Source organism: Phasianus colchicus, chromosome 2 (genome assembly GCF_987193195.1).
Source record: "Phasianus colchicus chromosome 2, bPhaCol1.hap1.1, whole genome shotgun sequence".
NCBI lineage: Eukaryota > Metazoa > Chordata > Aves > Galliformes > Phasianidae > Phasianus > Phasianus colchicus.
The window spans coordinates 12,480,027-12,491,881 of record NC_143437.1 but is presented as its reverse complement, the minus strand read 5'-3'; the positions used below and the strand labels follow the sequence as shown (position 1 = coordinate 12,491,881).

The window sequence follows — 11,855 nt, the reverse complement described above, 5'->3', positions numbered from 1 at the left end:
AGGCATAAGCAGTCTAAGACTGCTACCTACTGCTGCCATTGGCTCCTGCCAATTCAGGAAAATAAAGGCTGTGCACCCAGGCAGGAGAAAGAAATATGAGGGTACACAAGCCCCATCCATAAAAAGCTGTACACAAGAAGTTTTCTTTGTTCTCTCGAATTTTATGCCATTGATATTCCAAAGCCTTCTGCAATATTTGCACGCTTATCAGTTTGAATACATGCACAAGGATAGTGTCAAAACCAAGAACACCTGGGCTGGCTCCAAGATGACCCGTCAAAAGCCTTGCTATATGGTTTCAGAGTCATCACTCCAACTATACCTTTGTTGCTATCTACCCAGCCACTTTTTCCCACAACATATGATGTTCTCCACGCTGAAGAGATACGTTCCATCCACGGAACTCCTCCATGCTCTAGCTAAGCAATTAAACAATTTTCTGATTTTACCTTGTGCTTTAAGATTCTATTTGTCTTTTCAAGGCAATAAAAATGCCTGATGATCTGTTTTAAAGGACTTAATTGTCCACGTTGTATTATTTGCATTAATTCAAAGTGGCATTGGCAAGCAAAGAAACACAGGGAGAAGACAGGTCATTAAGTATGAAACTGGGCTAGAAATGTACTTTCTCCTTGTTTCAAGAAAGCGTGACTCTTACATAGCACTAATTCTGGCTAACACAATTAACTCTGAAGTGTCAGAACTATTTTCAATTCATGGTTACCCCAACTGCCTTTTTAATTATATGCTAAGATAAAGGCTTGTCAAGCATTTTCTTTCCACCGCTTTTTTTACTTTGCTGATCTCCCATGGAAACAATGATGCACTGCTCAATGAAGGACTTTTCCTGGATAAGCAGGTATTTAGAATGCCAGGAGATGGTGTGGCCTGTGTTTTTGAGCAGCTTAAACTATGTCATATGTCACAGCTGACAGACAGATAGGTCAGTTTTCTAGTACCACAGAATGTCATTTGCTGGAAGGAACCTTACGAGGTCAAGTAGTTCAGACTTCTAGTGGAATTCAAAAGGGCTGCACAGAAGCTTATGTGGTGAAATTCTGAGTATCTTCAAGAATGGAAACTGATTCCCCAACTTCTCTGGGCCCCTGCTGCAGGGGAATATATATATATTTCTCAGACTTGTGCCAATATATATACATATGTATTAGTTAGTCAGAATTTCCCATATCCTAATTTACATTAAATCTTCTTTAATTCAATCCCTGTGCAGCAGACACCACCACATGACACTTAAATGAACTAACACAAAACAGTGTATGTTAAGGAAGCTAGCATAATGCTTTCCAAGTAAAACAAACTACTCTTTCCCCAGCTTTCTCCACCATGATATCAACAAAACTTAAACATGAGCTCCTACCTTGAAAATTACCATATCTGTCACACTTGCAAGTTCATACCATTATACTGGAAGGAGGTGTTAGGTGGGATGTCAGTCATGGTTCTGTACTTTAGAATGGCATGAATTTTGATCAGAAAAAAAATGAGGGTATTGGAAGGGAATAGATTGTGGGTTAGTGGATTTTTGGAGGGATGGAAGGAGATTTTTAGGGGTCTGGGAGTAGAGAAAGATAGTTTGTTAATGGTGTGCCTCTCTTACCTGAGTTACTTGTAAGAATTTAGTATTAATTCAATTCTTAAATATTATTCAACTTGGCATGAAATATCATACCTTTCCAAATCGTGAGGGAAAGAAAGCCTATTCAGACTTTCCCTAGAGTAGAAATTCTTGTGCCCAGGCTATATTCAACTTCTGCATATTTATTAGAATTAAGTTTCATCTGTAAGTTGATAATGTTGTTTTAGCAAGGACTAATAGTTGCCTCTCATTATTTATGGGAAATAACAATTATTACCAGAGACTATCAATTCCTCTTAGCAGGATAAGAATCTGCAAATACCTCCAAAGTGACTTGAAAATTATGAAAAAGAGGACCAGTTTGTAAAACAAAACCTAGCAATTCCCTATCTTCCTCTGACATTCCTCAGATTTATGTCAAATTTCAGATGATCAGTTAAGGGAACACCAACTAATAGCAAGCAATAGACTGTCTGTCCCCCTTTCACTCCTGCCTTTGTAAAGTTCTAGATTGGTAAAACCACTGCAAACATAATTCAACCATCCATAACTCTGGTTGCTTCATCTTGCTCTGTGGTGACTAAAGAAACCAGAAGATAAAATCGAGCTTTGTACCAAAGGACTGAAAGATGAAAATAAAATTTTCTGAAAATATCCTCCATGTTTGTCACCCTGGCCAAACAACAAACAACATATTGTAGGGATTTTAGTTCAATAAATCACATTTTATAAACTAAAAAATTTCCCAGATTATAATGTATTTGTTTAATGGAGCACTTAAAAGATGAATAGATCCCACTAGAGAATTATTTTAAAGTCAGCACTACACAGAAGGAAAACATGTACACACAGAGTAAGTTCATAATTCAAATTATAACTAAAACAAAAATTCAACTGTGCCGTGCAAGGATTCTAAGAAATTTCATTCGTCCTAAATGACAGTACAAAAAACACTCTCACCTTCTCCAACAGCATATTCCAAGCTTGAGAAGAGGAAAAGGACACAACACAGTGTTGAAGACAGGCAAGTTTTCCTAAAACAAATGCAATATAGCTACATCAGCCTGATGTTGCACCTGAGCCAAGAAGATAGGGAAACTTATTGACTGGGGAGAGAAGGAAGCTGGAAAAAGAGAGGTAAGGGAACAGACAGGATTTTAGTTTGAAAAACTCTTGGAGTACAGCCCAGAGGTTTTGTTGGAATATATGGAAAGTTATTTAGTACAGCCTCCTTTGATTTTGCACAAGAATTTTGAATTTTACACAAAAATTTGGTACATGCTTTGTGATATAAGTCCTTGACAATTATTATCCTACGCAGTAACAGTTTGTACAGTCAAACTCAATCAGAAAAGACCTGCAACTCAGAAGACACAGACTAGAATGAGCCCTCATGTTTTGCTTTCTCTCTTATGTACATACTGTCATAAATAAAACTACATCAGAGCAGCTGGGAGAGGGGGAAAAAAACAAAAGAGTAAAAAGTCCCATGCTTTACAGAATGACTGTCTGTTAGTGTTTAAATGCTATAACTCAGGCCTCATCCACATAAAAGACATGAAAAAATGACTGGCAACAAAAGCATATCAGAACATCAGTTAAATGCCAGGACTTCAGTCTGTCACATTTACAACGATGCTCACATGTCCCTGCAATAGGCTACCTCTAAAAATGAATCTTCAAGGTCCTGACAACATCTTCCCCATCCACATTCTCCCTTCCACCCCACAACTTACCAAGTAGGAACTATCCACATGTACTCTGGACTTAAAAGCTCTGCATTTTGGGCCTATTCATACTCCAGCACTGGGTGAAATGTTTAGTCAAAACAGAGTTGTAGAAGTTGAATAGGGGTCTCCCTGCAGAGTAGGCTAAGTGGCAGAGCACAGAACAGGCAGACGTAGAACTTGCTCAACACCACTCACCTGCATGAGAGGTTGGTATTAGTAGAGATGGTGTCAGAATACATGCTTATTTATCATCTAGAAACGTGGAAGAAAAATCTCACAAGTGTATATTCCTCGAGATTAAGGTATAAGTTTTACCATTTTGAAAAGGTTCCAGTGTTATAGGGCAGACTGATGAGAAAGAACCACAAAATCTTCAATACACAATTCGTTAGCAAAAGATATTAATCTTGCACATGTATTACCACAGCTGCACATAAATACAGGGGTTTTTAATGAGGTTTTTGCATCACTAACACCATCTTACAGAAAGAGGTAAGAGAGTAACTTTCAGTAAGCAGATCAGTAATAGAATACAGTCTCTGAGTCAGTTCAAAGCTGTTGCGTGTGACGCTCATTTGCCATAAAATTTTCACATCATATATTCATCTCTTGTACTAATCCTTCTGGCACTCTGGAAGTCTGATTATTCCCATAACTCCTCTAATATATATATATATTTGTTGTACTACGAACAAATAAACATTTAGCCCAAATTCTCAACGGTTTATGATATAATGATACAGCCAATAATTAATTAAAAGACAACTGTACTCCTCATTCAACACAGCACCTCAGTGATAATACACCCTGACTACTCAGTTAAATGGTTAGCATTTAAAAGTTACTCAATGCTGTTCAGCACTACAGACTCTACAGTAAACAAGTCTCATTCATAACACCCAATTAGTTTCCTAGTACTATTTCATTTAAGTCCCTTGATTACACTTGCTCTCAGAGCAGCAACCCTTTCTTCTACTCAATTTCTGGACTTCTGTCTCCTGCAGCCCTCTTTACCCCAGCTGACTCTTCTGACCCACAAATCAGAACAACTTTATAAACAAATTATTGCATTTCATATGCCCCATTCAAGTGCCTTTGACAAAGCTCCTCCAAATAAACCCTCATAATGGAAAGCCTTAGTAATGTATTCACAGGTCTTCCCCAGTTTCATCCACGGGTAGGATCAGAATTGACGTGGCATTTCTGTCTCTAAATGATATTCTCCTTGGGACTCAGAGCTTGGAGCAAACTGATCTGCTGGAAACTAACACTACCTGCGTACATAGGCACCTGGCTGCACTATGATACACGTGTACACACACATGCACACTGACAAGTTCTCTATGACAGCAGTTGCAAGCAGCAGCTGGAATGAACACCAAGAATCTGAGAGCATCTGGATACAAACAAAACATGTAATCTGATTTCTATACCAGCTTTCACAGGCTGCAGGAAATGATGGAAATGGTCCAGAGAGCAGAGAAAAAAATATTAAAAAGAGAAAGTTACAACTGTCATATTCACAGACTCTGTCTATATACTCACAAACTACTGAATCAAACACACAGAATAAAATGTAAGACTAAGATGCCTTTTTTTTTTTTTTTTTTTTTTTAATAACAACATAACTGACATGTATCAATCTGTTAATTCTAGGTCTGTGTACTTTGAACAAGCCCACAGCAGACAGGTTGTTTAATACAGTACACTAACACTTCTTGCTCAAAGTAATGCAAAGAAGTTTTTACTAAGAAGGCCCCATTTCCATAAAATCACCATGCTTTTATAAGCCAAATCTATTCTATTTGCTTCAATTTTTTCAGGCTAAGCTAAAAGTTCATTTAAATGGATAATTATGTCTTCAAATTGAACTAGCAGATACAAATTTGTAGCATCAGTAAAGCACAAATCAAGGCCAAGACAATACCATTGATAACATTTACAGTACTGGATGGAACAGCAAGCCAGGAACACAAGCACAAACTTCACTGTTCCTACAGCAGTCGTTATAAACTGCTATGCAAGAAAACATTATGCAACCTGTGAGCGTTCAGTAATTCTTGTTTAAAAACAGTAACTGAAAATACTAAGAAAATTCAAAGAATATTCTTAAATCTCTGGAGTACAGATGGACCAATCATATAGCACCCCCTGGCAGACACTTCTTACAGTCAACCGAAAGAACCAAACAGGAGAATTTTCTTCATTTTATCTTTGTATTTCATATTAAAGGAAGATGCAACTATTGGAGGGAAGAGAACTACAAAGGGATATACTAGGATATACTAGCAAACTAGTTAACCCACAGGAATTACAATGACCAGTAAGGAATTTTGTTGAGCACTAACCAAAACAAGTGGCACAATTGAAGATGGATGAACCTAAATTTCATTTTAACAAAGCTATTTTAAATGACAAATTAACACCATTTATGCTTCTGTTGAGACTAAAGACTGCTGGTACTACCTCCCATGTATGCCACACATTGACAGGCAGCAATAAAAAAGAAAAAACAACAACAAACCATCCAGCAACAAAAGCATACAAAAGAATTCACCTCGCTTTCACAAAGCAATCTGTATACAAATTTAATCTTCATAATGTTCATGGCAAAAACTCAGGGTAAACTCTTGCTGGGCATATCAGTTCTTACTGCTTCCTGGAAGAGATCCCTTTTTCTCCATCAGACAGTAAATTCACAAGCTACCGAGTAAAATCCCCCAAATCCCTGAGTTTCTCTCCTGATCCCTTTCATTCTCATCCTAAAAGCAAAGAACTAAAACACAGTCTAAGCCACTGCCCTGAGCAAGTCACTGAGCTCAGTCCCAGAAACATGGGAAACACTTTTCTTACTTGAATAACAGTGAAGCAGAGGAAAGAATAAGGAAGTGCAAGGAAGGCTGGATGAGAGACAGGCCAAACTGATGGACAGGAAGATACAGGATGTCACGAGAAATATGGCAATCCGCATGACATCTAGAAACAGCTCTTTCATTAAAGAAATAGAGCAGTCATAGCATAAATGAGAATATCTCTGCATACACAAAATAAAAATCACTATTCTGGTTAAAAAAATCAGAAAATGAAGTGGGAGTAAATGGCCTGTTACAAGTGAAATGCCAAACCAACACATATAGCACCTACTCTATACAAAATAATGATGTGATTTTTCTGATGGTACTAAGTTATTCAAGGTAATGAAGCCAAGGACTGGATAGAAGAACAGAAAGTTCAAAGTCCATGACTTGACAATAAAACAACAGATTTTATTCAGCAGGTATCAAAATAATGAAAAAGAAGTAGTTCTTCAAATAACCCATAGTTGAGCTGCAATTGTTTTTGCAGATGCTAGAAATTAATATGGACTCCAGAGAAAAGGACAATTTATTGGCACAAAATACCACTGATCATTTCCATGTACCAATACTGACCCAGGATTTAGATTCTAGGACAGCAAATGAGGCAAGAAAAAGGAGGTACATATTTGCTCTATTATTTTCTTCTTTCTTAAGCACCACTTTTGGCTAGCCTTGGATTTCAGTTATTGAGCAAGGCGCTCCTGTTTGTATGTAATACAGCTTAATGAAGTGCTTAGGGTCCCTCTCATCTCACTAGATTTAGAGGTACAAGCACACTGCATGAGTTACCATCCTTCTCCTTCTCTTTAAAGACTTATAAATATTTAAACAGCCCTATGTTAAGTCAAGTAAGACAGTACTCAGCAGCACTAGCTGTGCAGTAATTTGGTGTTTTGGCAACAAATATTTGATTAAGTCAGCCATAGCTTCAGATATTAACACCAGTGATTTAACAGAACTCCTTGGTGTTATTTCAGTCAGATTTCCTATGAAGTGCCATAACTACTGTGTATACAAATAAGATGTCCTAAAGCTGTTAACCTTAATCTCCAGTTTGATGACAGTCAGGTCCTCAGCTTTCTGAGCTGCTGAAAAATTAACTCCTCCTTTGAATTCCAACTGTATATCTACCTTCACACTATATACAAAGTTTACATGTTCATACCCAGCCAGGGCTGATGGCACCAGCCATCAAAAACACCTAATTATAAGGCGCTCTCTTATACCACATTATCTTTGCCAAAACACCTGCTTTTCACCTACTGTAGGCTGAAATTAAAAACTGAGATAAAAGTGGCTCAGTTACTACTATTAGTAGTTACTATTTAGTATTACTAGTGCAGGCAGAGATATTGACAGTTGAAGCTGTATCTAACATTTATGTTGCTGATTTAGAATAAAGTATACTTTCTACATCTACAAGAAGCTACCTGATACAGTAAGTTAGTTTCTAAACAGTAATTACAGTGTTAACACTGCTTTCAAATCAGTCTCTCTTACATAAGGTAACAAAGTGTAAACGTAACATAGTACAGGCTCTACTATGGGCAGGAATTAATGATTTCAGCCTTCTAGCAGTCTGTAGGCAATGCAACCTCACATTTCAATAAAAACAAGAAACAAAAAACCAGTCACTACACTGGAAGCCAGCAGATTTCTACAAAGAGAAGAAATCCCATTTCCTCACACGCTTGGCAAATCAAGGAAGCGGAAGCAGGTGAGCCTTGACATAACCTTGATGTAATTCAACAAGGAACATGGTTTAAAACTTCATTTCAGTTTGGTGCCCAAATACTTTGATAGTTATCAGAGAATTATGGAGTGTGAACACAAAGCTGATCATTGTAACTGATCATACAGACAGCTCCATCACTGCAAAACGAACCACACAATCCCACAGAATTACAGCACATAGAACATTTCTCTTGCCATCTCAGGTCCAGGAAAAGGGAAAGAGAGAGAATAATGTGCCTTCAAGAATATTTTTTCCATGTGCAGCACAAAGAAGCCAAAACATGTGCACCTAGTTCTTGTTGTTAATACCTGTTTCACATTTCCCAAGTCTAAGGCTTGGGTTAAGGTTTGTGTGTGTGCTTTTTGTTGCTACTGTTAGTAAGTTAACCTGATGTTTAGTAATTATTTTAGTACTGCATTTTCCAGAGCTACTCAACAATCAAATTATTTCCAGTTAATTTCCCTTGGATTCTCCATGAAAACTCTACCAGAGCAGTTGTAGCAAGTATAATCAAAAACTATGATTTTTCAGTAAAATCAAGTGTACTAAAATACTAGGGAAAAGGATAATTTTTAAGTTGCTCAGGCAGTATATATAAACCTGGCTGGAAGTGGGGTGTATGTCTGGGTTGGGGAGGAAGAGGCAGTTGGCAACTTAAATACCAATATTTAATACTTTTTAAATTGATGTTGCAACAGGAAATGGCATTTCTGCATTGGCTTTACAACAGAATAATTTAAGAATTCCAGTAATTGTTTTAAAGGGAATTGTTCTGCTAAATAGATGAATGCTGAGAGTGCTGAGGAGATAAATTACTAATGTACAATACGTAAGCTGAGATTATTCTTCTGATGCTTCTCCAATATAAACACAGTCTGTACTAGGTAAAGCAAAACAGCAATGGCCATCCTTATTTTCAAGCTGTAACACGTGGATTTTCTCTAAGGTACATTTTACTGACTACAAGAACATTTGTCAATTAATGTCCGTATCTAATCTATTCTGCTCAACTGAGCCCAAAGGTTGTTCTGCAAATGCTGTTCTGGACAGAAAATGGATGGAGCAGCACTTTCAGTCATGTCAGACTGAAAAAATCAAAACTTTCTGCTCAACATGAATATGTATGAAAATTGGCATGATCTAGTATAACACTGCTACTCTTTCAGGAGTTACTTCTGAGCACTGAGTGCCAGCAACTTTGGAACACAAATTCTGGGTGTTTATCTACATTTAGAACTGCATACAACAGCAGATGTAGATTTCAATTTCTCATTTAGAGACAACTTACATATTTTATGCAGTGATGTTTATTTTGTAAAATAAAGAAACACTGTATAATCTTTTGTCTTCTTGGTAATGAGCTCTGACTTTTTACCTGAACAACTTCAACAGGAAATACAGGGCATGCTCTCACCTACAGCGACCTGCAGACTAATTGTAATGGCACTTTCCAATAAGGTGGGGACTGAGAAGTCCATGAGTATTTGCACTAATTTTCAGTCTTGTCTGTAGAAGGTTTAACAATCACTTGATTAATTTTAAGAAGGTTTTTCTAAGAGATCTGGTAGCTCTAAGGATACAGTATATTTTGACTCTGTGTGCTAGACTGGATTATTCCACCATGTTAGATGAAACAAAGCCCTTGCTAAGTTGTTTTATTTGACTGTTTCTTTGTTAAAAAACAAACAAACAAACAAAACCCAGCCTGCTTATATTATGATGGATGGAATTATAGAACCTACTAGTCAAGTCAGCACCTACTGAATTCAGACACATGGCTAGTTGGTGTTTTTTGGATCCAAAAAACGATCACAACTTGAAAGAGGATCACAACTAGAGTCTGCATTTTGGTTTAAAAAAAATAATAATAATTAAAAGTCCTTCATTGGATTTAATCCTAGAATTACAAACGCACTTTAATTAGATGTTGCTAAAATGCAGCTAAAGTAACAGTTTCTTAATTTTTACTATTTTGATACTTAATAGAAAATTATTAAACTTAATCATCCTTATATATCATAATATCATATGCTAGTTGAACATTAAGAAAAGTGATGTACACCTCAGAATATGAGGCGCTGTTTTAAATTATTCTGTCCTGTTCTTCCTACTCACACCACCAGATTACTCACTTGTAGCCATGATACCTGGAGGACATGCTGGTATCCCGTGATCAACTGCCCATCTGAAAGCTCCTTCACCAACTAAAAAGCTAGGAGACACAGAAGAGGGAGTTTAAATAAAACCATATAACAAATCCCCCTTTTCTTGCAATTAGTTTTTTCTCTTTGGTTTGGTCATTTTAAAACTACACTGTCTGCATTTCACAGAAGCGTCAGCTGTAATTACAGTTGGCAACCTTATTTGGTTTCATTAAAACACTACACAGCTCCGACATTAAGTTTACTATTGAATAAAAACATGTGCTATTAAATTTGAAACAAATTACCAAATTGCATCAGCTCTTAACTGCAGCTATAACAGCACGAAGTCATCCAGAGTCTTATAACAACTAAATAAGATTCTGAAGACTAACAACACGGGGATGAATGAAGTGAGAATGGCAAGACATTTCTAATGAAGTTAGAGTGAAGTCAGTCATTAGCCAATGCCACGGGAATATCAAGAATTACTTTGAGAGACATGACAAACTAAAAATAAGCTTAATTTAGATTCAGAAATAAAAGTCTATCTCGTGGTGTTTTATTAAGCATTTCCAAATGAGACAACTCCACTGAGTATTTAACATACTTGTGGAAGAAAGAAACAAATTTGAAAAGTCATTCTGTAGTCAGTACTGAATATTTTACAGCAGTGAGACACTATACACTGCTGTGACAGTGAATGGTGGCAAAAGTTACAGACATGTAGCTTTTAGGAAAAAAGAAATGCCTCAATTATTTATACCATTTCCCTTTACATAAATTAATCTGATTCCCCGAAAAATTGAATGTGGTTGGAAATCACATGTTTTCAGAAAGTTGAAAAACAGCAACAGCAGTAACAACAAAATAAAGAACAACTATTTCTAACCTCTACTTCCTACCTCCCTTTTGAAACAAGAATACTATAACTGCATAATGGATACAAGAAGAAAAGACTGAGGACACAGAGTAATTTCAAAATGCTTTAGAGGAACACCTGATTTATGAATGTGAGACTCAAAGTTATGTAAGCTGCACAGAAGTCTCTTGGGCCACATAATGCTATCAATTCCTAGAACAGTGCTGTTATAGAAAACTTGTTGGCATTATTCCTGTTGCAAGTTTTCTTGATAGCATTGTATCTGACATTTGCAGCTTTTAATATGTAGTATTTTGCAGCACTATTTTCCATCTTCCCTATGACATAACCACCATAAGAGATGTTTTCAGTCTTTGATTAAAGAAGTTTCAAAAAAAAAAAAAAAAGTTTATCTAGATAAGAATTTGAATTGTTAAGCACATACTTCTTACTACTGTTAGCACAGCTCCAGAAGAATATTTTTCATGCTGCAAGATACTGTAGAGCAAGTTACTGGGTACTTGGAGAATGTCTCCTTTTAAATAAGGTAATTATCCAGAAACAACCTCTTACTCACATTAGCATCCAAGAGAAACACCAGTTGTAGCCAAACTGACTAGTAGTCTCCATTGATTAAAAAAAGTTTTCCATCAACTATACACTCTCAAGACGTGAACAAGTGCTTCCTGTCCAATAAAGTAATTTACACAGAGCAGAAGTGTAGGCGGAAAAAAGGAGAATCACAGAATCCTTGGAATTGGAAGGGACCTTTAAAGCTCATCTAGTCCAACTCCCCTGCAACGAACAGGGACACCACAGCTAGATCAGGTTGCCCAGGGCACAATCCAGCCTTTCCTTGAAAGTTTCCATGGATGGGGCATCAACCACAACACTAGGTAACCTGTTCCTGTGCCTCACCACCCTCACCGTAA

The 11,855-nt window shown here is 36.9% G+C and overlaps 1 protein-coding gene across 8 annotated transcripts in view; it reads right to left on the bottom strand.

Annotated features, from left to right (window-relative positions):
- Nucleotides 1-11,855, bottom strand: part of TASP1 (taspase 1) — a 76,010-nt gene that overhangs the window by 45,050 nt on the left and 19,105 nt on the right. For 5 of the 8 annotated variants that reach the window (XM_090134820.1, XM_090134817.1, XM_031598210.2 and 2 more), the window contains one exon: nucleotides 10,053-10,132. The exons of 1 other annotated variant lie outside the window; for it this stretch is intronic. In XM_090134820.1, coding sequence (XP_089990946.1) covers nucleotides 10,053-10,132 — 80 coding nt within the window. Of the gene's footprint in view, nucleotides 1-2,557; nucleotides 2,632-10,052; nucleotides 10,133-11,855 lie in introns of all 8 variants that reach the window. 2 more of the 8 variants (XM_090134814.1, XM_090134816.1) reach the window with 2 other exon arrangements.